Source organism: Atractosteus spatula, chromosome 23 (genome assembly GCF_055471065.1).
Source record: "Atractosteus spatula isolate fAtrSpa1 chromosome 23, fAtrSpa1.hap1, whole genome shotgun sequence".
In the NCBI taxonomy this organism is placed as follows: domain Eukaryota; kingdom Metazoa; phylum Chordata; class Actinopteri; order Semionotiformes; family Lepisosteidae; genus Atractosteus; species Atractosteus spatula.
Window position 1 is genome coordinate 3,880,902 of NC_142728.1, and position 25,413 is coordinate 3,906,314.

At 38.8% G+C, this 25,413-nt stretch overlaps 1 protein-coding gene across 1 annotated transcript in view; it reads left to right on the plus strand.

Moving 5' to 3' along the window:
* Positions 1-25,413, plus strand: part of LOC148816081 (regulator of G protein signaling 3-like) — a 158,433-nt gene that overhangs the window by 25,606 nt on the left and 107,414 nt on the right. Inside the window, exon 7 of the mRNA XM_088940324.1 lies at positions 5,882-5,925. Coding sequence (XP_088796450.1) covers positions 5,882-5,925 — 44 coding nt within the window. The remainder of the gene's footprint in view (positions 1-5,881; positions 5,926-25,413) is intronic.

Here is a 25,413-nt window from a genome sequence, read left to right on the forward strand (position 1 = left end):
GACCAGCTGCTGTAACATCATCACTGACTGAACTGAGCTCAGGCTCTGCTGTGGTTTAATTTGCAGGCCTCAGTTGTCTGGCTGGTCCTAACTGCAGTCATGTCCACATGTGCGAGCTCTCACCTTCAGCAGGTTTCCATCAGATACACATGCTCTGCCTTCCTAGAAAAGGCACCGGCATCATTTCATCATGAGTTCTTTTTTGTTCCTTTCACTTCGGGATCTCGATACCAGAGAATAATTGATATGCTGTGGTGGTTTTGAATTGTCAAAAAAACAACAGGAGCATTCCCACTGTGTAGAAACCACCCTGGAGAAAAAGGGGTGGTATCCTAAGATAACTTCATTTTTCACTCCCTCTTGCTTTAGTCACCTGAACTGAAACTTTCTTCAACAGCTGTGTATCTGCATGGACTCTTGGATAAGACCAATTGCAGGAGCAGTGTTTTTCTCCCCATGATTTTGTCAGCTATCCTTTACATGTAGAATGGCATGCCTTCCCTCTTTAGTCTCTTTTAGAAAGCACATTCTCTTTTACAGGGAAGGTGAGATTCTTTGTCACATACAGTCAAGCAGGTTGTTCTGTGACTAGATCTATGATTAAGAAATATTTTTTTGGTATAGTGCATGCCATCTAGTTTACTACACTAGTTTTACAAATTGTTTAATAGGCCCAATAGGTTTATCTCAATGGTCATTCCACTGGATTATTTCTTCTTAGAGGGCCAGTAAAGGTCAGAGTTGTTATTACATGGGTCTCCAAGATTGTGCAACACTCTCAGATGTCCTGTTTCATGCCCACAATTAGTCTGTATTTTCTTACAGTCACAGCCCATCAGTCCACAGACTCCCTGTGAACCCGAATGTTGTGCTGACCCAGAGAATGAGTGTGGTGGGAATGATAAATAGTTTGATAGTGTTGTAGAGAGACATGATGAAGCAATGCAAACAATGGTATAGTATGGTAAAAATGCTTTGGGTCATCACGGTTACCATTTAAACCAATTGAAAATGGAGAAAATACTATATAAATTTGCCAAGTAATATTTTAACTATATTAGTATTATTACAGAATGTCTCCATGATCAAAAAGTTGATGAGCTACAGAAGACATACTGGATGCATGAAACCAACCAAGACTGTAATTTACAAGAAATTATTTGCCTACTGTATCTTTTAACATTGCAGTGATTAACTGTTATTTAGACTTCTAATACTTCTTATACTGTAGGTACAGTATGCCATCTTCACATACAGTAAACAAGGAGGTTGGTTGCAAATAATCTCATAGGTAAATTTCCAATGAATTTTAAGGAATTTGTATAAATCAAAATGAATAAAATATAAATAAAATGCATAGGGAGGTATTGTAGCAAGGCTCTTGATGCATCTCACCTTAAAAATCCCAAAACAAACTAATCAAATTTGATGGGTTAAAGTGTTTTTTTTCCAGTGTCTTTATTAAAGGCTACATAGAAACCCGTAATGTTGCTTTCGCTTTGGAAGAGTCAAAGGAGGTTAACGAATCTCTAAATTAAAGTAATTGGGTGTATTGATCCTCAGTATGGGCTTGTTCAGCTTGGCATTGCTTAAATAACCCTGACTTTCTTCCAGGCAGATGCCTGACGAGCATTTAAACACAGTAATCTGTCTGCATAATTAGGTTTGTTTAATATGAGCCTGGGATTCATTCATAGTCTGTCATTACACTGTTGGCACCACAGCCACAACATCCTTTTAGTTAATATGCCCTCCAATCTGAATTTACTAGAGGTGCCAGAATTATTTCAAGTGTTTAGAAAAGGGACCTGATACTGTGATAGCATTTCTTAAATCAAAGGAAACAAGTAGTGCATCCTGTGAATAAATAAATCATAAACAGAGCAATAACGTCCTTAAAATCTTGTTGCATGGCAAGAATATTTGAGCCTGTTTCAGTGTAACCAGGAAAATGTTTTATTGAATGTGTGTAGACCATTTGAAGAACATTGATTATAGCTTAGGGGAAGGCAGAATAATATGAAACAAACAAGGCCTCAAGTAGTACGTTTGAATGGCAGTGCATCAAAATGATCCCATGTGACAGCACTTTGTGTAATGCAAAAAATTGTTTCATTGAATTAAACTTTTTAGCACAGCTGATCAATGCAAGGAGCCTCAATTATATCAGATTCCGCAGGGAGTAAACAAAACTATTGGCCTCATGCAGTAATGTTGTGTTTAACAAAATTGCTGTGACTAAAAGATTGCATTTTTAATGGGCTGGTGAGTTCTATATCAGAATCGCAATAACTCACAATATCTTAAATTGCTGAAAGGGGTGTAAAGCAATCATAATGACCTAGATAAAGAGAGTCAATATAAGTAGAAACCAAGGTTATGGTGATCCAGCATTTATTTCTCCAGAGATCCATACAGTTCTGCTCCTGAGTTTTCCAAGAAATGTTGACTAGCTCCTGATCTCTCTCACATCCTAATGAGGCTTCCAGTTCTAAAAATACCATACCCTGTATTCAGGAAGTTGTGATAGTCTTAGGCCAGCTGTAGTTGTGGGTACCTGTTGGGCATGGATCATAAACAAGCACACATCTTAACACCTGCCCGTGGGTTCAGAGAGTTAATAAGCCTGAAGAGTGCTCTGCGTCATTTGTTTGTCAGCCTCTTTGTCTTCTGAGATTCATGTGTTACAAATACAGTAAAAGATGTTTCTGCGAAATCCAAGGACAAGTAGCAGACTATAATACGCAACATTCAGCAAGAAGCAGATGAAAAGTAATGAATCAATCCCGTAAACACACTTTAATATTATTATTGTCATCCATCTATTTTCTAACCACTTCATCCAATTCAGGGTCACAGGGGAACAGGAGTCTATCCTAGCAAGCAACAGACGAAAGGCAGGATACGCCCTGGGCGAGACACCAGTCGATCGCAGGGCGCACACAGACACAAGCTCACACTCACACCAGGGACAGTTTTCCCAGCAGCCAGTTAACATATCAGCACATCTCTGGGCTGTGGGGGGAAACCAGAGTGCCCAGAGGCAACCCACACAAACACCATACAGACTCCACATCGATAGCACCCGGGTCTGGAGCTGAACCCAGGGTCCCACCATCGCGAGGCTGCAATGCTAACCACTGCACCACCATGCTGCCTGTTATTGTCATGTCAACCATAATTGTTTGTGCGGCTCTTGATCTAGTAAGCAGATCTGCAGTGCAGGAAATTAAAAGAAAGGAAGGACAAGTGACTCCCCCACCACCTGAAAGAAAAAGAGAGAAAATTGTTAGGAACCCCAACTGAATTATGTGTGAGGCCACTGGAACAGAGCATGAAACCTCCTGGTTTAGTAGAGGAGCGGCCTTTGGTTATGCCACACCGGGATGATACCCAAGGAGAATTCCCTCCTCCTCGGGTGGTGATGCCAGGGGGTGAAGGTTAAAGGGCCGGACTGTGTGTCACAGGGGAAAGAGGCACCAAAACCACTCCAATCATGAGCAAGTGGGGCACAAAGGAAGGTCAACGTTTTGCAGAAATGTAGTGGGGTGGTGTGAAAAGTAGGTTAAAAATGTTGATACCCTTTGGTGGTTGTTTCTGGGCAGTATAAGTCACTTTAATTCCTAAAGGAACTTTCTTTCTTCTCCCTCTCTTACCTTCTTCCTTGTTTGAACAGCATTGCTTTGAGCTTCACTTTGTCCAATTAGGTGTAATGGCGTGAAAACGTTACTAGCTTTGGTCAATGTGACTGGAGGATGCAGAGACATTGGACAGTCTGCTAGAGGTCTCACTTCTATGTGAGTTGCAGTAGCGGGTAGAAATAAGAAGCTGTTGTCTCCAAGAGTTGTTTTTGAGAGATTAAACTGTTGTGTATTTTTTTTTTACTTCTCTTTTTACTTTTTACTTTTCTATTTGATATCTGGCTCCCACGTTCTTTGTCCTTTCTGTTCCACATCCCGAGAAGGTAGTTTGACCAAGCAGTGAGTTTCAGTGTTTTTTATTGATGTGGTGACTTGTGGTGACTCTCCTTATTTGAGAACATAAAAGAATTGTGTAGCTCTTTGCATTTTGGATTTGTTAAAGGTTAAATAAAAAGGCTTGGGGAATGTAGCCAAGTGCAAAATGATTATTCATTTAGTTAGCTCAGGCTGCGGTAGAAGACCCCGCTAAGGAAGAAAAAAGTCTTGCTTTTAAGACTTTGTGCTGCATTGCTAGAGAATGGCGCACCAGAGCTGTGTGTAGCCTGGTGTCCTGGGAAAAGAACAGGCTTATCTAAAGTAGCATTCTTTCTATTATTGGGCTGTCTGCTGTCTTTAAGGGGTGGGGGGCAGACTACCATTTCATAGCAAATGAAACTAAACCAGTGTAAAGTCAAAGGACAGGACCTACTGAATTTTCCAGTTTTAAAAAAAATCTGCAAAGGATGTGGTATGTTTAGCAATGGATTAGTAAGAAGGCACTTAATTAAACTATGTCTACTTTATAATTATTGTCATCAGACTTTGTGTTTAGAGCATGTTTTGTGTAACATTAAACATAACATAACATTTTCTGTTATTGTTAGAACAGTATAAGTAAAATTATTATTGCAAGTAGTACCAGCAGGGAGACTTTATATTTATATCTATAGTTACATCTATATTTATATTCATATGTGTGATATGAGTGTGATACGATTTTCTGTGTACTGTTCTGTTCTAGTTTGTTCTTGTGCGTCCGGACTGTGAGTAACTCTTGTATTGTATTGTATGTATTGTACTATTATTATATAATTCGTTACACTGTGGCTGTGTTGTGTGTGTTAAGCTGCTGTTGCACTGCAATTTCCCTCACAGTATCAATAAAGTATCTATCTATCAGTAATAGTAGTAGCAGAAGCAGTAGCAATTAACTGGGATATCCCAAGAGACTTTGCACCACTTTGTCATATACAGGGTGATTTTCAAAGCTGGTTTGCTCCCAGTATTGTGTGAACAATTGTAAATGCAGCAGGTTAAATGATTGTTCCTTTGAATTAGTTCCAACAGCTCCAGGGATGTTCTTATCAGACCTTCTTCTATGAATTGACAAACAGCCAAGGTGTGGTAAAGAAAACATCTTGTTGTTTACTTCTTAAACCGAGAAAATAGTGGGACTGAATGCAAAAGCTCATACCTGACTTCTTAGTGTCTTGAAATAGTGTTTACTTAGATAGCAGTCTGCTATTGTGCAGGAGCCTGTGTTGTTTTGTTCTGTTTTACATTTGTATAATTTAGTGTAATTCAATGGTAAACAAACAGCATATATGTTTTAATGTTTTTCAGTGGTACGGTGGAGCATTGGCGATTCAAATTAGAAAAAAGACATTTGGATTTTAATGTACCTTAATGCATTCTAGGTCTAGCATTGTTGCTGGCAACTTTCACTAAACAGATTCGGTTGACCAAATCAAAAAAGATAAACGCAAAGTCAGTTCTACATATAAAAGGATTAGTTAATGGTTGCAAACTATGTTTCTTGATCTTTACAAATTTGTTTAGGGTCATTCTTTCTTTTGAGGCTTTCTATTTCCACGTAAAAGGTCTTTGCTTCTTACAAAACGTGATTCGGGTCTGGCTTTTTCTGAGCAGACTGGCCTTGACAGAACACCAGCCTCTCTCCCCGGCCTTCAACACTCCTCTGTTCCACTGACAGCCCATTGTTTCTCCACAGGAGTGTAAATGGACAGACACTGTGAGCTCACAACAGCTCAATAGATAAATGTACGCAGGTAGCACAGGATTGATGGCGGAGCATGGCTGACACACTGTTTCTGTATTTGGTGCTCAGAGGTGGTATTTTTAGCTCTCCGCTTGACACGAAATGTAATTTGCCATCTTTTTCTTTTGTCGTTGACCTGCAGATTCCTCTGAGGATTTGAAGTTTTACGTCATTCACATCACCGAGGTAAGTTTAAAGGGGCTGCCATTTGGATCAGTGTGAAAGAGTTATGTCTGTGTGACACAATACAGGATATACAACCCCCACCATCTACCTGCCCCAGCAGCTCATGGTGATGGACTGTGATTAAGAAGGCACTTTGTTAGTCTTTGTGCTTCTCTGGCTTTTAAAATAAAAATAGCTCGGCAGTTTTGACACAGTATATTGATTATATGAACTGTGAAAAAAAGTATATTCAGATATAAAGGACCATATGCAGTCAACGCTATTTCAAATTAAAGGGAGACTTACGAGCTGCAGTGTCTATAAAAGTGCTCAAAATGCGAGTAAAATATTTTGAACAGCTGATGTTTGCACTGAAGAAAGTCATAAGAGATGCTACAATACTTAAGCGATTTGTTTTAAAGCTGCCAAGCCTTACCTTTAAGCCCAACGCTCCGAAGTAGCACGCATGTTTATTTACAAGACTATTGCTCTGCAAAAAAAAAACCTCTCCAAGTCTTTGCTTTCCATCCATCTCTCTTTGTTGATCCCGCTACTTAAAGACTGTAAGACTGGCCTTAATTTATTTCATTTCAGCTGCTTTCATTCCCGGAAATTAATTTTGAAGAAGAATACACTTTGTGTATTTATTACTGCTGGGGAAATTATTTATTTCAGCTATTATCGTACGTAGTGCAATTTAAAAGGTATAATTCTGTATTTCATGTGACGCTGATGCCATTAAGGTGGAAATATTTTGATTTCTGCAATTATGTTAAATTATTTTCTAGGATTTTAAAATGAGTTTTTGGAAGATGTTAATACTTAGTCTAAGAGTTTTAAAGAAATGGCTATTAGTTGACCCTACTAATGAGAGCGAAAAGAAAATGCAGCCTGCTGCCTGTTTCCCCAAAGACTGATTTTGTTTTCAAATATACTGGTGTAAGAAAGTGAACAATACAGCTGTTTTGTTAACCAGTGAGAAGTGTGAAGATATATATTTTTTAAATGAGCAGTGTGTATTGATTTTGGTGTAACGGAGAACTGTGAGAAGAGGTAACTAGATTGCATTTGATATCTTTTCAGAAATTTTTCCCACTCTCGTTTGTGTTGTCAGATGGCAGTGTTTGCTCACACTGTCCCGAAACCAACAAGTATCAGGGATAATTGTAGAGCAATGAAACTGATGAACAGTTGAGCGTATTTCAGTTCAATGAGAGCACTTAAGATGCCAGCAAGTGGTCATTTCTATCATTTTTCACAATTACCAGCAGGAGAATATGATGAATCTTAATCATTGATGTAAAATGTGAAAAACATTTGAGTTTCAGAGCTTCCCTAAATGTTCAGATGGTAAAGGCTTCAGATGGTAAAGAAAACCCTACTGTATAAACAGATGCATTCCAAGTGTAAAGTTGCTTGTGTCATTTTACAGTTTTACACAGTTTCTTTGTGGACAGTGGAAATGGGGAGGACAGAAATAAAATGTATCCTGTGACAGAAGTCAAAATTATGAGAGAAAAATATTTTTGCTATTTGCTACATTGAACGCCCCCTAAATTTCACAGAAAAAAAATCTTCACTTCGGTTTTCTTTATAGGTCTCCTAACATTTCCCTCAAACTCTAAAGACGTTTTAAAAACTCTAAAGAAACTTTAGACCTCTAAAGTGGCTATTCTTTTCAGGGCCTCTCTCTGGAACCGCAATGAGATACTAATCCTACTGGAATCCTTAAGGATTCTGCGGAAATCAAGTAAACACACATTTGCTTCAGTGTGGGGTGGGAGACTGCAGACAGTTGCGTCACTTTACCACACTATAAAGCGATGTAATCATCCCAGTCCAGTCCATAATAAGAAATGCAACTCACAGTCAATGTTTTTTCTTTCCTCCCACTGGCGTGGTTTGTGTTTGAGTTACATTTTAACTGCTGACTTGTGTGAATGCGTCCAGGCCAGGGGTCAATAAACTAACCCTCTTGGCCTTTGTAAAAAGACTCCCTCTAACAGAAAATAATCCAATTAAGGCAGGCAGTAAAAGCATGAAAAAGTGGCAATTTTGAACTTAAGAGTGTATTTTGTCTTTCTTGTGTTTCCTAATTTCTCCGATATACCAACTGTAATAATAAGAACCGTGAGCAGGTAGCTGTGTCAGCATACGAACTGCAAAGGAACAAGAGGTTAATTCTACAATGAAAAGTTATTAGAAGAAAAACAATTGTTTTTTCTGCTTTCTTTTTACTTTTCAACATGAAGTTAACCTCCTGCATTGTAAAGTGACTATGCTGTCCTGTAGGATTGGAGAGGACTGAACTTCACACATGCAGACCTTTGTTTTGTCACATTGCATTTGAACTGCTTGACCTGTGTTGGCAAAGCTTGTCACCAAGCTCAAGAGGGAAGCAGACAAACACAGCAGAAGAAAGAAAGACATGGCTAAGCAGTTAGGCTACATCATTTCAATAGCGCTCAGTCACTGTGGACAGTGAATCAGAACAAGCAACTTCTGTGATCATTCCCTGATTGATTCCTCAAGAAAAGCATGAGCAAAAGACAGCATCCAGATAAATATTTGAATCTGTGTATATTAAGTGTGACTATCAGAGTCATATTGTTTATGTCATAATGCAGCAAGCTGGCTTTATGACACACGAAACACACTTTGACACTACATCTTATATCTCGCAGGGCCTGAGGCAGATGCTGATAGTACTTGTCTTATCATGAGTACAGATACTCTATGGGAACTCAGCACTCCTAAAAGTTGCAAATTTCATGTTTAGATTGGCAGCTTCTCCATACTGTATGTCCAAGTCCAAGAATGCCACAAAGCTTTCAGGAGAATACTCCTTGAGCTGATAGAAATTGTGTATGATACAAGTTGGCTTCTGTATTTAGAGCCAAATAATATAATTTTCGACCTGGATACTTCACAACTACCAGTCTTGTATGCATTAATTTGATTGTTATCGAATGTCAGTGATATTTGAACTGCCAAGCCTTTTGGCTGGAAATAAGTACTTTTCTAGAGAGTTTAGTGCCCCTGTTACTTCAATGGGCTATACAGTAAAAGATTCGATATGTGAAAGCAGGCTTTATTCTTTTCATGCTAATATAATTAACTTATTAAAAGTCAAAATTAGATTACAGTTAAGACCATCCGAGATGTTGATTCTCAATTAAATGTGTACTCGCCACTTTCTGTCTTTCATACTCCTTCCTGTGGCCCAGGAAGGATTGATGACTAAAGTGTGATACTGGCTCCAGAGCTCAGTCTGTTTGTGGTCTCCCTGGTGCACCTCAGAGCGCACCTTGGCTATAATTCTGTCTCTAGGCAAGCCACTCTGGCACATCACCTTGGCAGTCCTTCTGGTGAGGACTGGACATGACATCTCACAAGTGTTATCAGGTGGGCATCTCCTTTCACCACTATCCCAAAATAGCTCAGTAAGGCTGTGACATGACTCACAGCATCACTCTCCTCCATCTCCCCACCCAGTTCAAACCAGTATGCTCAACTAAGCCTTTACACTTTTCTACTCACTCTGTGGTCTCCAAGACGTTTTCTCCTGTCTCAGCCTGAGCTACTAGCTTTTTTGTTCTGTTGCTTCTGATACAGATTGTATTGACTTGCAGTAACACCTGATCTTTGAATCCAATGTCTTGGAGAAGACAAGTCTCATATTGTCCCCCATTCCCTCCTCCACTGGATATTCTCCTTGAACTGTCCAACCTCTCTGTTCTGCCCTTGCCTCTTGAGTCTGCATATTAGAGGTTCTTGTTTTCACATCTCATTCTCAGAATCCCCCTGTCACACTGTTAACTTTACCAAGAACATGCTGACCTGGACCATAAGGTTACAGCAGTTCGTAGAGGAGTGCCAGTCTCAGATGGGAATAGAAGGAGCTGTCGAACGTCTGCCTGCATCTTCCAGTCTCTTTCTACCTTAAATTGTCCCAGGCAAGCCTTCCTCCTAACTTAATGTCTTTTTTTTTTTGCTGGTTTTAGTATGGAGCTGTTGATATCATGACTCTTGTCTTGCAGTACTTTGGTCAAGCTTTATGGGACCTAATTATGATGCCAAGTGAATCATCACTGGCTTAGCACTACCTTGCATCCTTTAACTGCAGACTACTGGATGTGAACATAAGGAACATACAGTGCTCTGCTCTATTTAGGTGTTTAAATTATGTGATGGGGGATGAATATTGAATTGTGGACCTGATGAGGAAGGTGATCATACTTTTTTTAAGTTGATCAAAAGTCTTGCCAACACGCCTTCCCACCTCATGCACTCTCCATGCTCATCCTGGGACACCAATTCTCTGTTACCCTGGTGTAGTCAAGCCAAGCTCCAGGCTTCTCGTATGCTGTAGTTCTCTCTAATATTATTGGCCACCTTCATCTCTTCCATAGCCTTCTTCAGTATGTTTTCTATTACTTCTCAGCACAGTTGCCACCTCCATTACACATTCATCCTGGGATCTCCACAGTGTCATTTTCAGTGGACCATGGGAGACTTAAATTCCTGTTAGTGATGTGACAGGCAACATTAGTGTTCCTCTCCCATAAAGAGCCACTTTATTCCCAGTCACTTTCTGAAAGCACATCGAGGTATAGTAGGCAGCGGGAGAGGAATGCAGCTTCAGAAAGAAATATGCCAGTAATGAATCACAGCTAAATTCAGCTTTCCTCTTCCCATTGGTATAACATTTAATAGATAGTTCTCTTGTTCAAATATTGTGGTGTCATTGGACTGCAGAAGATGGCATACAGAGTCTACTTGTAGGAATCATCAGGGAAAAATCATCATGACTCAGGCAGCACTTAACCTACAGTACATAAATAAATCACACAGCACAGACTGAACAATATTCCAATTTTGTCTTTACTCCACTGGCTAGGTGTCTCGAGGAAAGGTGTCTCTCGGGGCAGCAGGGTAAAAATTTGTAGCAAGGGGCAGCAGATTGCTGTTCTAGGTGTTCCCTGCTTTTACTGCTGGATGACTCAGGTCCGCACTGTGGCTGGGTAGAGTCTTTTTTTTACACCAAGCTGCACTTCTAGGTTTTCTGTTAAAAAAAAACGGTATTATAATGTAACACATTTAAGCTTATGTGCTATCTGCATCCAAGCCTTTCATCAAAACAACCTGCACGTCTGAATCACTACTAACTTTTTTCAGAAATTTCTTTTTCAGATTTCCGACTTAATTATAATATGACTTTACTGCAATAGAGTACTTTTAACCTAGTTGTATTTATGCATTTTGTACTCCTTTTTGGGGTTTGCTTTATTGTATACTGATTTAGACATCAGTGCCTTGACTTCATTTAGAAATCTTATGTATTTCATGCTTGAGTTGCCCTGCATATTAATTGCATTTTTGTGGTATTTGCTGTGGGATAGGTCTGAAATCTGTCTTTCTCCAGGGTGCGGTGTTTTTGTTAGCATTTCTGGGACACATGGCAACTAGGGAGGAGACAGCAGATGTGTATGTTGGAACTCCGGCTGTTTTACCCACATTTTGTTAACTCGCGTATTTATAACACTTGGTGTAATATCAATAAGCAAGAAACTGAAAGGGTGTCACAGATTCTGAGCTTCCGAAGGTCTGGAAAAGCCTTGTGGGCACAGGAAAATTGAAGAAGGGTGTAGGCAGGGGTTGAAGAGGATTACCTCAGAGTCTTGCTCACTCATGGCAAACGCCACATTGCACGTCAGTACAGAGTGTCTAGGTGTTCAGTTACAGTCTAGACCACTGCTGATGAGCTGCAAAGGTAAGACTCAACTCTGCTCATTCTGATTTTTTTTCTTTTTGCCCTTCTTATGAGGTAACATTGAACCCTGTTACTGGGCACGAGTTAAAGTGTGTGCTCCAGTTTTGGGACAGATTTCAGTATTCAGAAACATACTGTAAACTCGTGTAAACAAAAGTTGTTTTGTCTTGAAGGAGAATAGTATAGTACATGTTGAGTGGTCATGGCTATTTCTCTGTACTAGACCTGTCTTACAATAAATAACCTTGATAACCTTGTTTTATTACTTAATGTTGTTTTTGCTGAGAATAGCTCTTAATTAATTAAATAAGTAGCAATTATCCATGACAGTTGTTGACCAGTACGGAAACTTTTTTTCGGTCTTCCTTTTTAACAGTAACTTGTACAGGCTTGAGCACATTGGGTGTTACATGTTTATGATACATGGTTGGCAATATACAGTCTATGTTTTACTGTGGTATTTGTTTGCTATTTGTTTATTTATTAAACCAGTCATGTAAGCCATTGAAAATATATTTATATATTTTCTGTAATGTATTTTTGAACCTTTCTCATTTGTGAAAGTAGAGAATTGCAGAGATTGTTCGTACAATAAGTGTCACCATTCAGAAACAGTTTAGATATTGTATAACGAAACAGAATTTCTGCTCATAGGATGCTATTGGAGTTATATTCTGTTCAAGTCGTGATCCCATTGTTGATTCTGTTTCAATTACTGTTTTGAAGAACAGTAAAAAAAAAAGATACAGTACAGCTTCAGATGCCTCCAGCATATTTAATTTGTAGAATTTAAAGTCTTTGTGAAAGATAATTGAAATTACACTTTGAAGGGATTGAAGATTTCTTTCTTTTTACTCATTTCATACAAAACACAAGTCTCACTCGCAACATGGCAAGTTTCCTTAGGTATTATAATTGTATCAAAAGAGTTGCACCTCTCAGTAAACATTTTTGCAACTATATTTCTATAGAAAATTAAGAAGAAATGATTTAGGGAATTAATCATAGGTGTTCAAAGTTGGGACAATTCCAATGCAAATATTAATGCAATTATCATGTGTTGCGAGATAACATCATTTTGTCTTTTGTATAAAGAGACACTTTACAAGGAGACCAATGTACTGTCAGCGTTTGTTGCGTCAACTTTTTAGCTCTGTGCAACATTTTGAACAAACAGTGGTAGCTTTTCAGTTGTTTTACTGTCACAGTAACTAGAAAGAAAGAACTGAGAAACTGGGAAATACAGAGAAGATCACACTGCTACAGAAAGAGCATGGTTTCTCTGAGTTACAGGTTTCTGGCATACAGTATACCCGTATACAGTATATGCAAGAAACCGTTTATCTTAAATCAGTAGCTCCATTGCCATATGGCTGTACTACACTCTTTGTCTGGATACAAATAAAAGTTAAAGGAAGACCCAGGGAACATTGATCCACACTAATGAACTATTCAGTAAGCGTAAAGCTTTTTCCTGAAAAAAATCTTTCTTAATGCATTCTAACTAAATAATTGCATTTAAACAGATTTGGAAGATGTTTAAACATGTCACTACCCTAATATAATTCCTAAAATTAAAATGTTTCAGCAGTGGCTGTGTTTCGCATAATTTATCGATGTGTAGTTAAGTTTTTTGTTTCCCTTTTTCATCCATATTACTGGGGATAGTTCCTGGTGGATGACAAGTGCTACAGTATATAAATACAAATCATTAATTATTATTTAGCCCCGGGTAAATGATTTTTTAAGATTAATCTGCACACAGTTATGAGCCTTGTATTTGCGGAAGTTCAATTCTAGTACTAATTTCACATTTTCATTAATGTTCATTAATTGAAGATGATGCTTACTGGCTTCCAGACTCATATTCGAATCCCTCCTAGAGACTGTTGACTTTAATAATTAAAGTTGACTCTAGAAGGAGAGACGTCATTATGTTCTCTGAAAATCATTATTCTCTTTACCTACTGCTCTCTGGCTATATAAGAACATACAGTAAGACAGTTTACAAACAAGAGGAGGGCATCCATCACATCCAGCATGTTTAATTGCTTATAGTTTATTGAACTCTGGATCTTGTCCAGCAACTTCTTGAAAGCCATCAGGTTATCAGCTTTGAAAGCATGGCTGGGTTACTTGTTATGCTTGTTATGTATTCCCACAGAGAAGACACATCTGCTCTCCAGGGAATCAAACCCCAGTTTCCAGTAAAACAGGTGGGGATATTTGCAACTGTGCTAGGAAAGAGTACACATTATCTTGCTGTATCTTCTTGGTCCTATTTTCAGGTTTATCAAGCGTAATGAGGATTACACTACTTTTTAAAATATATTCAAGCAGACTTACTGTGATATACATTAATAATTGTCAGATATGAAATTAACAAAGAGCTTTTTTTTGGAAATTTGCAGTCTCATACGTTTTTATACAAATTAAATCATACAAATTATCTTTCAATGCCAACATACTGTAGGTTAAGTGTCCTTTGATAGTAGTGGGACTTAATGACAAAGTTTTATACATTTTATGTTATGTAGCTTAATTTCCTTGGCAGTCTTTTATGTGATCATTTATTTATATACACTGGTAGTGTTTAGTAAACACTTTAACACTGTCAGTGATGTTCATTCATTTTGACATGTTTAGGTTTGAACTTTTTACTTATTTTAGATATCCATATATATTTATTTCAGATATTTACCATAAAAGCAGTATTCTTTAGGTGACTACAATTTCAGGTGAAAGGCTCTGGCAGCATTAAGTGATGATGAGTTGGAACTTTAGTGAACTAAAACAGAAATCTGCATTGTTTTGAAGTTACAGTATATAGTATATACAGTAGTATTATTTTTTAGATAAATTTCAACTTCATGGAATTTTTCACACTGATGCCATGACAGTAAGCTAAGCTAAAATGTGCTCATTTTATGTCATGCACGCTACCAGTACAAATGCCTTTCCCCTACATATTAAAGACCTCTGCTTTAGCAGTGCTAATGCAGGAGTGCCTACAGTATACCTATCAATCCATTCATTTGCAAATGTGAGGCCTAAACCTAGAGAGCAGCCTTAGGTTATGGATGATTTACAAAATTGACTAAACACGAAAAGTGGGATTAAGTCCTGCACTGAGTCAAAATAGACTACTTCACACCATTGGCTTGTCAGTGATTGGAACAAAGGAGCTCAGATGTCTGGGGAGGTACTTTCTCAGTGTTTGCATCATGTGGGATACTTGAAGATCTATGATGATCCATGGTGTAAGGAATAAAACATATACAGTAACTTGTCTTAAAAGAAAATTACAGAGAAGAGCATTGAAAAATGTTGTTTCCTGACACCAATTGTCCAGGACAACAAACGGTCTTTGTGTCGTTTTGCACTTAAATTGTATGAAGATTGGGAAAGTGCTCACCACATAGCAGAAGTGACTGCAGATCATATCGCACCAAACACAAAAACATAAAATAAGGCTTTGCTTTGCAGCTGAGTGATTATATTGAGCTAAATGACACACATCTTCTCTCAGCAAAAATATCCTGTTTGTGGTAGCTGTCTATAAGCCTAGGACAGTTAAGTAATCTCTGCCTAATTGCATTGAAGGGTGTTTTATGGTATGCCCCAAACTCACTGCTGAAATATGCTGAGGCTGAAATGCAGGAGTTGATAAATCAGAGCACTTTATTCAAAGACCTATATGCTGACAGGATTAACTGCTCTGCAGTGGCAGCATTGATAGATTTTGCGTACTAAGTTAAATACCCTATTTTCAAACACTACAGTAAATCTGAATTTGCTGTAATATTTCTGCTCTCCTGTCAGAGCTGACAGTTACCTTAGCTTGGGGTTAACTTTCATCTTCTACCATGTTTTTGGTTTAACTTTATAGACGTGAAACAAAGATTTTGTTTTGCTATTGTGTGCCCTTTCATTGACTAAACAGCCTGAATCCTTTGCAGTGCAGTTTTGTACAGACGTTCCTTTTTATTGGGATCATTATGTACTTGTATAAAAGGTTTTGATTAAATCTGATAGGTTGCAATACTTTGTCTTTGATTCTGTGATCCTTTGCACAATGTACTGATAATACTTTTTGCAGTCTTTAAGTGTTTGATTTGTACTTCGTGCTGTAGGGCACAAGACATGGGACCTCAATGACTCAGTATCCCTGTTTAAACCTGTTGAATTGCTAAGCAAAGAACCAAACTTGAATTACTCTGCCAAAAATAATAACATAATAATAACAATAATAACATGTTTCAGAATTTTACCTCAATTGTATAAAATAAATGAGTCTTCTCTCTTAAAGTAACAGTCATGTTTCTTTCTTCTTTTATTCTTATAAGGTTTTCAATTCAGAGGTATTTTATCTTGAATCTACTGCCTGCAATATTCTTCACTGACATCAGGGTTGATTTGGAGAGACGTTGGCAGAGCAGGTCTTTTGAGATGCATTGTGCTGATTCACACTGACGTGTTGGGAAATCCGTAGAACCCCTACCTCTGCTTGCCTCATTTAATAATAATAATAATAATAAAAAAAAAATAATCCCTTACACTAATATACAGTAGCGCTTTTCTGGACACTCCACTCAAAGCGCTTTATAGGTAATGGGGATCCCCTCCACCACCACCAATGTGCAGCCCCCACCTGGATGATGCAACAGCAGCCGTAGTGCGCCAGAACGCTCACCACACATCAGCTCTCAGTGGGGAGGAGAGCAGAAACCAGTTCATAGATGGGGATTACTAGGAGGCCATGACTGCTCAGGGCCAATGAGAATTTTTCAGGGATGCCGTGTAAATGTCTGACGCTGCGCTCTGACCCCCAGCTTTTCTCTCCCCGTCTGTGTGCCTGTGTGTCTCATGGATAGCAAGCTTGAATATGCGGAAAAGACAAATTCCTAATGCAAAGTGATCTTATCAGAGTTCACATCTTCTGAAATGTTTGCAGTTTAATTGGTACCGAAGCACAGAATTGGCAAAGGTTGCTATACTACGCCTTCATTTGAAATAGTTTGTGCCAAATACTTCTACTCAGTACCCGTTTCTTTGCATGAACAGTTAACGTGGGTGAATAGGGCCATATGTTATACAGTAGCTGCTATAAACAAGTTATTTTTTAAGATGATGTAATTAGTGCCTCTATATGAACCAGTTTTGAAGGAAAGGGAGGAACCCAGTGCATAACACAGAAAGAAGGAAGGCTATGTCTAACTAGAGTGATTACAAGAAAATAATTCCACTGAGCAAATTGAGATATGAATTCTAGACACAAATATGGAAATTAAACAATCACAGCATATTTCTCTATTGTTTTTGTCCATACTTTGATAAGATTATACTGAGCAAATATATCTTGTTTTAATATTTTGTACAAAGAAATAGAGAAATAATGTATATTATAATGTCAGTATTTCATAATTTCAACAAAGGCTGATATGTTTTTGTACATACTGTGTTGCAACAGGAATCATGTTTTCATTGACTTAATAAAGAGACCATTTCAGCCATCACTGCGTGCAAACATCAGACAACAGGAAGTCTGCAGAACTGGCAGAGAGGAAAGTTTTCAAAGACTTTTGTAAATGCGCCAGTGTTTGGTATTATCTGTTTGCTGATAAAACAGTCGTTGTCCAGTCCAAGTCATTGACAAGAGTAAAAAATGCATGTTTTGTTCTCTCAGTATTACTTTTTTCTGTACAAATGATTATTTCTTCAGGTTTAATTTCACAATGGATCTGGTTCTGTAAGTCACAGATTTAAAAAAAAAAGTTACAGTACCTCTACTAGGTAAGACAATTTTAAAATTTCATTTGACATAATAATTCAGATATATGTCATGGTTATATTATTGTTTTACTCATGGCTTTTTGCAGTTTGATTTTTTTTTATTTTGATCCTTTATTTAACCAGATGAGATGAGGCCTGGAGACCAGCAGGATGTCTGCTGGGGTAGTCTCAGTTGAATACTTCACTTAACGTACCTGAGATTTGACCCAGGACCCTCCAATTTTGAGTCCAGTTTACGTTACGTGCTACCCTGAATAATTTCATAAACAATTTCTACTACTTTTGTGATGATACATGTGTGATTACATGATAAACATATCTAAGAAATGTTTGCTCTGATATACCATAGTATGCAGCAAGTAGGTCCATAGTATGTGCTTTACTACATGATTTTTTATAGTAAAGTACAGGGAAACAATGGTTAAAATCCAGATGATTGAGGTTGTACCATAGTTAACTGTCATAAGGGTTGAAGTCAAGTAAATTGCTTGTGACCTGTACTTATGTACTAACAGAAGTAAAAGGGAACATCTTGTATATAAAACAGGCTGCCTGCAAGGTATCACTTTAATACATGGAAGGCACATATGCAGTGTCTTTTGAGACTGGCACACAGTCTTCCTTTTCAAACCATTTTTCTTGTTTTTTGCTCTTTGTCAGTTTCTGTGTGTGGCACTTGCGTGGGGAAACATCATGCAAGCTACTAGCAGACACAGCGGAGGAAGTGTGCTCCCCAAAACATCTTAAAAATAAGGGCAGTGATCAGGTGACCAGCCAGGGATTGCAGTTTAATTTAGACCTCGTCTCAGTAGGGTTATCTAAAAAAAAACTCAGAAACTGCAGCAGGAGGTAGACTATTGGGATCTGCGGGGATTCATTTCTCTGGGCTACAAGGTTAAAATGTAAGTGAATTCACTGCGTCTAACTGTCTTGCAATGCATACATGAAAAAATAACCCGGTGTGCTGTACAGACATCTTTAATTGGCTGCTTCATGGTTCTAAGTTTCATGTTTTTAGTTTGTTTTTTTCATTCTTTTCAAATTTTCATTCATTCACTTCTGCTGTGAAGTTAATTTTCAACTCCTGGCATAGAAAGAGGGATGAGAGGTAATCTGCCTTGTTTTGTATGGCAGCATTCATTCCATTGTGTGGTAAATGGATTTACAGAATTTATGAGGGACTTACAGAGACTTCCAGCCAATCACAAATGCTTCCCGGTACAATTCTTAGGGCACCACTTCCCAGATGGATTCAAGGCAAATAGGATGAGCTAATGAAGGAAGCTGCAAATCTGGCCATGTTTATTTGTTAGTTATACATCAGATTAAGATTGTGAAGCTGATTTTTAATTTACAAATGGTATGCCTTCACAGGCATTGTGGTATGGATAAACAGAAAATATTTGAACTGCAGTACTTTCTGATTTTCCTTCCTTCGGCGAAACCTCTTGTCTTATTGCACTTCAGCTATCATTTTGCCCGTTTCTCTGTGGTTTGAGTCTCCAGGCACTGGCTCAGCAGACCTGGAACTGTTTTGACTAGAAATAAAGACCAAACCTGAGCTTTGAACTCTTGAGTGCGCTGCTCCTCTCTTCCACTGTGCTCCCTTTGCACTGAGATACAAAGCAAGAGCAATGAGAAAATCTGAAAAACAAAGCAACCTCATTTGAATGCCCTTAAATGTTGGAGACCCATCTGCTTGCTGACAGCCTCCCCATATGAAGCTCAAGGGCACAGGCAGATGTCAGCCTGTTTAGATTTGTCAGTATTAAAGGTAACCATGTCTCCTGTGCATCCAGAGTATTTGCAGAGAAAAAATATAAACCAAAAAGCTCTAACATTTTCTCATTGTGGAAGGTCAGCATCTTCTGCGACTGCTCTGTAGAGCCTCTTCTGGAGGGTCTCTGTGTCTAGTGAAGAAGCAGCTCTCATTTCCTTTAAAACGAAAATGTTATTAAACTAATAGTAAAGCACATTTACAGTAGGTTGCTTTGATTTTACTAAAAAGAGGTTTGTGGCATTCAAGTGGGTTGATTTGCATCAAGCAAACATTATGCACAGAAGAGAACCGAGTTACCATTTTCTCTTAGCTTATTATACACTTCAGTTTTATAGCAGGACCTGTCCTCCTCCTCCTCCAATCTGGGTAATGATTGGATAGGTGAGCTTTTCAGGGAACTGACATGTAAAGTTAATAATAAAGAAAAGTTTTGATATCGGGATACTGTAGAAGCTTTAGCTGGATGATGTTTTCCTACTGTAGATGACAGGTCTGATTTTCTGCTAGCTTCCCTTGTTTTCTAGTTTTAGTATTTATGGGTTCATACAAGAATATTGAGAGTTTTATTGTACAGGTAGCTATTTTATTGAATTCAACAGCTAACCTCCGTACTGCTGGGGGTAGACAATACAGGATGTTAGTACAGTATTATAGTGCAGACAGAAGCCCAGACTAGACATTTTCAAATAATGTGGAATATTGTCATTGCTGGTTTTCCTGTGGTCCACATGTGACACTCTATATGATGCCAAAAATCCAATAAATGCAACCAAAGCTTTCATATTGCCATAGCCATTAAACATACTTAATACTTAAATACAGTAGGGAATTGCTCAACCATACTCTTCTCAACTGCACTTAGCAAGTGGTTTCATTTCCTTAACAAGCGTAATGTTTTGTATCCTTAAAACTAAATCTATAAAATGAAATGCAAAGGTTGCACCTCTGAATGTAACATGGACAAAGAAAATAAATGTACATTATAGATCTGTTGCAGTGTAACAGATCTCAAGGGGAAAGAGATGGCAGGACATGCCCAGGAATACAACATTGACATCCTCGTGATTTATGAATGACATGTCCATTCAATAATTGTTTTATCCGCAACAGACAGTCCAAAATCCTGAAGTATCACCAGTTTAACCCTTGAACAGAACTGGCAACTATGAGACTGTACATTAAATCCTAAAACCAAGAAGTAATTCTTTACATACAGGGTTGTGGGGGTCTGGAACAAATTACCCATGTTTGTTAATGGTGCTGATTCTCTGGGTCCCTACAGAAATGGGTGGATAAGATCCTTGGATAGATGCAAGTAAACTAATGAGTAAGATGGGTGCAGAATTGCCCCCTCTCTTTGTAAACATTTGTTTTTGTGCTCTTAATCAAGCTTGTTAGTGAATCTAAGCTTTATGCCATGGATGATGCTCAATATCACTTGTTCTGTGATATTGTATATCACTGCTGCCATGATGCTGGAGCTCATTTTATTAGCATTATTATTGCGGTCCCTTTGCTAAAAGATGGAAATCTTAACTCGTCACCGCACCAGTTAAAGCCTTGACTAGCCATTGAAGTGCACTGTAACAATGTTTTGTTTCCTGAAATTCACAAGAGTGAAAATTTCTTGCCCATTTTTTTGGGGTGTATCCCATCTTGCACCAATTGCTTGCCCATTGCCGCTCTGACTCCCCTCCGTAATCCCGAACTGGATGAAGCGGTGAGAAAATGGATGGATGGATTTGTTTAATCTATTTTTTTTTCCACTCCTAACAGTGTATTTAAAAAGAAAGCTGTCTGACAGCAGTGTCACATTGTGAGCAGTTTCTCCAGTGACTCACTGGCCATTAGCCACTTATTCTGTCTTCTAGCTGGATATTTAGAAATGTCAGTCATTCTGGGATGTCAGTAATAAGCTATCTCCTCTCGCCACTAATAACCTTTTTGAAATTCCTGAGCTTGAGACATGTGACCCAATGGGACTTTTGTATGAATTTGAATTAATAAATCACCCTCAGAGAGAGTCAGAGAAGCTTCTGTCAAATAAGCTGTTTTTTATATAATAATGCCAAATTACCAATTATTGGTTGTCTTTGAATAGGGAAACATGGATAGTAGCCAAGGCTGTCTCGCAGTCTCAGTTCCTTGGTTAAATTGGGGCTTGGAAATAGTGACTATTGCAAACAAGAAATTAAGGCTAATCAACTGGTTTAAAGTACTAACTGAGCTCTTGCCAGTGGAATACCAGTCTTTGGAACAGACAAGAGGAAGATCAGGAATTTCTCATTCTTTTCCAGTGATTATATCTTAACAAAAACATGTTGTAAAGCACGATTGCATTATACAGCTGTGACTCAAAAACATCTGCAACGTGATATTGATATGATGTATGAATATTTGCACAGACAATGATTATGTGCACAGATAAATTTAATCTGATTGCAATGTAAATTGAAAAAATGCTGTTTTTCTGACACTGTTTAAGAGGTGGAATAGTACAGCAATTTGCTTGCAAGTAATTAGTACATGTAAATAATAACTAAGTTAAAAAGTATTACACACTGTGCATTTTGAGTACAATTCACCAACCTCTGATGTCTGTGGGAATGTAATATCTATGTTTTATTTAGCATTTTTTTCACAACAAGCCTATTTCAGCCAAGTAGGACAATATACTGTAATCACACAAAGCTCATGAGCTCTCAAGTAATGAGTGTTAAACTTGACAATAAATTGTGTATTACTAAGTCAGATATGCAAAATAACATTATCTGAAGGTGTCGTCACACACCAGATGGTCTGGAGCCTCTGGAACCAAATGACTGAATTGAATTGCGCTGTGGAGATAAAGATTTTCCTTTTGGCACTCAGAAACAAAACGCTCTTCACAGTGCCACGATCTTGGGGGACCTGCCCGGCTGAGCACGACGCCAAGCGAAGTCAGTGGGTATTTCAGGGGATCTGCAATAAGAGATGGATGTCTAGCCTTACTCACCAGGGATGAGCTGGGAGAAATAAAATGAGCTCATTTGTCAAGCAGGGCTGCTGTACAGGATCTGCCCCCCCCACCCCCCCACCAAGCACAGTTCCAGCAAAGTTATTCTTCTGGGACTTTCGAACTCACCAGATAACCAGGCTTACTTGGAGCCCAGATAGCTGTCGAGATGGTAAGTTGCACATCCGCCGTTCATCACCGCTGTGCACTGCAGCACAGGCATGGTGTGTCAATTGGGTACTTTGAGAGGGAGGGGGTTGCACATCAAATGGCAGCAGGCAGTCTAAATCTACAAAATCCATTAGAACACCACGTGCCAGTGACATTGCAATAAGTGCTGTACAAAAGTTCTTAATGTATTCAGATCCCATTCCTGTCTATGTGGGGCTTATCTTGGCAGAAAAGAGCCTTTGTGTCACTGATAAAGAGCCATGGGCTTTGCTTGCCAGAGCAGTGTTGGGGCTTGTTTCTCATTGTTCCTTCTCCGAGTCGTCAGTGGAGAGAGCATTAGGCCTTTTGTACTCCTGCACAAAGACCCTGGCAGAGTGAGGGAGCTCTCTTTCTCATGTAACGTCTAATCTCGTATCCGTGCTGCAAATGATTGCACGGTGTTGTAGCAATGCCTCTTCATCTCCACCATCTAATGGTATAAACTTCCCTCTATGCGGCAACCCCAATAAAAATATTTCTTTAATGACCTGAATTTCAGCAAATCATTTTGAGCAAGGATGACATTGCATTGGTTTGTCTCTCTGAGAACTGCAGATATAAAGGATGTAATATGACAGAGTTTTCACACCACATTGGTTTTACTCGTCGATATCTTGGAGTGAATGGTGGTGTTTGATAAGAGTAAGGTTTGAAACTGAAATCAGAGCTCCTCTTTTCTTATTTCCTCCTAGTGAGGTTTGAATATCCCACTTAGCATGTGAACCTCTGCAAAATGTCATCTTTAAACCAATACGTTTTGCTGAGTACTATAAGATAATTAATTCTCTGTAATTAAATATCAGTTCGTAAAGGAAGATAGAATGTTAGTTATAATATTCCCAACCAAATAATTAAGTAAGAAAAGCCTTTATTTATTACATACTGTTCATTTTCAACAGAATAATTGACACCATTGAGTGTCGTGTTTATATACAGACTTGTTTTATCAGTTGCCAGGGGAAAATATAAAGATTGTACAAGAGCAGCATTTTGTCTCACAACATAAGACCAACACTTCATCTCTCTCATGTGATTCGAGTGTTTCTTTGAACACTGCTCCTTGCCTATTTTCCTTAACCACTACCACAGAATAGATGGGGCTAATGTAACTAAGACAGACTCGCTCTCACAGAGCAACGATAAAGGGAATGAAAAGGAGTGTCTTTTATCTAAAGCTACATCCTGTTTTATTTTCACTTTGTGAAGAACCTCTAATATACTGTACCACTAGAAATCATCAGTGAAGTTGGTGCTGCTGTCAAGGTGGGTCTTTTTGGTTCTAGTGGACTAGAGACTCATTGCATTATACAGTATCTTCCATATCGGAAAGGATGTTAAAGGTCCATGTTGGGTGTCACAGATGGGACAGCACAACAGCAGTATTACCCAGGCCAAGCTGTCATGGGAGCCAGCCCAGACTTCCGTGTAGTGCGTATTTAGGACCCTATGCAGACGGTAAAATCCGGAAGAGACTGGAGAAGGGCAACAGGGAAAGACGACAGGATCAGGACGGGATGACTGACGGGGGGGGGGGCGTGGTGCAGGCGAACAAGTCCAAAACAATCCATAAGGGGAAACCAGGAAGCAGTCCAAAAGTCTATAGCCAGGAGATCCATCCAAAGAGAGACAGGAACGGGGAGGAGGAATCAGAAACACGGAAGTAAAATCATAACGGAGCCGGGACGCTCTGAGCCCCAGGCCCAGATGGTCAGGACGCTGGGGAATAAGACCTGCCCTCAGGCTACCCACGAGCCCGGGGGATAGACAGAGCTTGTGGCGTCCATCGCCCAATGCTGAGCCCTGGAGCCCGGAGATGCCAAACTTAAGTAGGGACCGGAAAATAGGAAACAGGTGCACGTAATGATGAAACTAAAATACAAAATGGTCGGAGCGCCCTCTAGAGGAGGGATGATGACCGTGACACACGCTGCCTGCAAGTACAGACAAAGCATAATTCTTTTCCTGTGAGAAATGTCCTACCCCTAGCCATTCAAAAGCTAGGGTGAGACTGGATTGAGAATAGCCTTTCGAACACCACAAGGCTTGAAGTGCAATCTGGTATGCCCGTTTTGGCTTCTGAATTTCACAGCTGTAGGAGCAAACAAAGGCTCCTGTGAGAAATCCTATTTATTTTTGTATTTTCACTGGGAAACACTGTACAAATCTTCAGCAAAGTAGCTAATACATGCTTGTGATTTTCCAAAATCTTAATTTCACACACGATTTACATATAAGTAAACGCTGTATTTGTGTTCTTTGTCTGGGTTTAATGGGTGTAGACCCGATAACAATTAAATATCTTATAGAAAACATAAAGTCAGCAAATGACAGGAAGCCATTCAGCCCATCTACAGTAGCTTATTTTGTTAAATTTGGGTTTCATGGAGAAGGTCTGCAAAACCTTCATTTTTAGTCCTGGGTCTCGATAGCCCCTTAATGATTTTTGCAATTGAAACCAGCATGAGATGCCAGAGACCACATGGGTGGTGGTGATTTGCACACTATAGGATAGGATGTATTTGGAACTGTTTAAAATGGCTAAAGTGTTCAGCTTTACTCAGGTGGTCTTATCTTTTACTTGTCCCTGGAGAATTATTCTTGCTTCTGACCAATTGATTCATTTTCTCCAGTGTCTCTGCAGTCTGACGGCTTTATCTGATGAATAACCAGGCTGAAATTTCCTCTCTAAATGTGTTCCAGCACCTGAATGCAAATGCTGAAGTTCGGTCAGAAGAAAGGAACAAACCTAATGCTTTATTTTTAGCTTTACATCTGGGAAGAGCTGTGTGAACCCTGTTGCGGTTCAAAGGCACCTTATTATACTGTGCTGATGTATATGATTGTCAGATCGGTTATTATTCATACCCAATAAGAATTCTTTGTTTTGGGTATAAAGATGTCCATAAACTGTACGTTATTTTTACTGTTTTTCAGTGCTATATAGTAAAAGGAATTTGC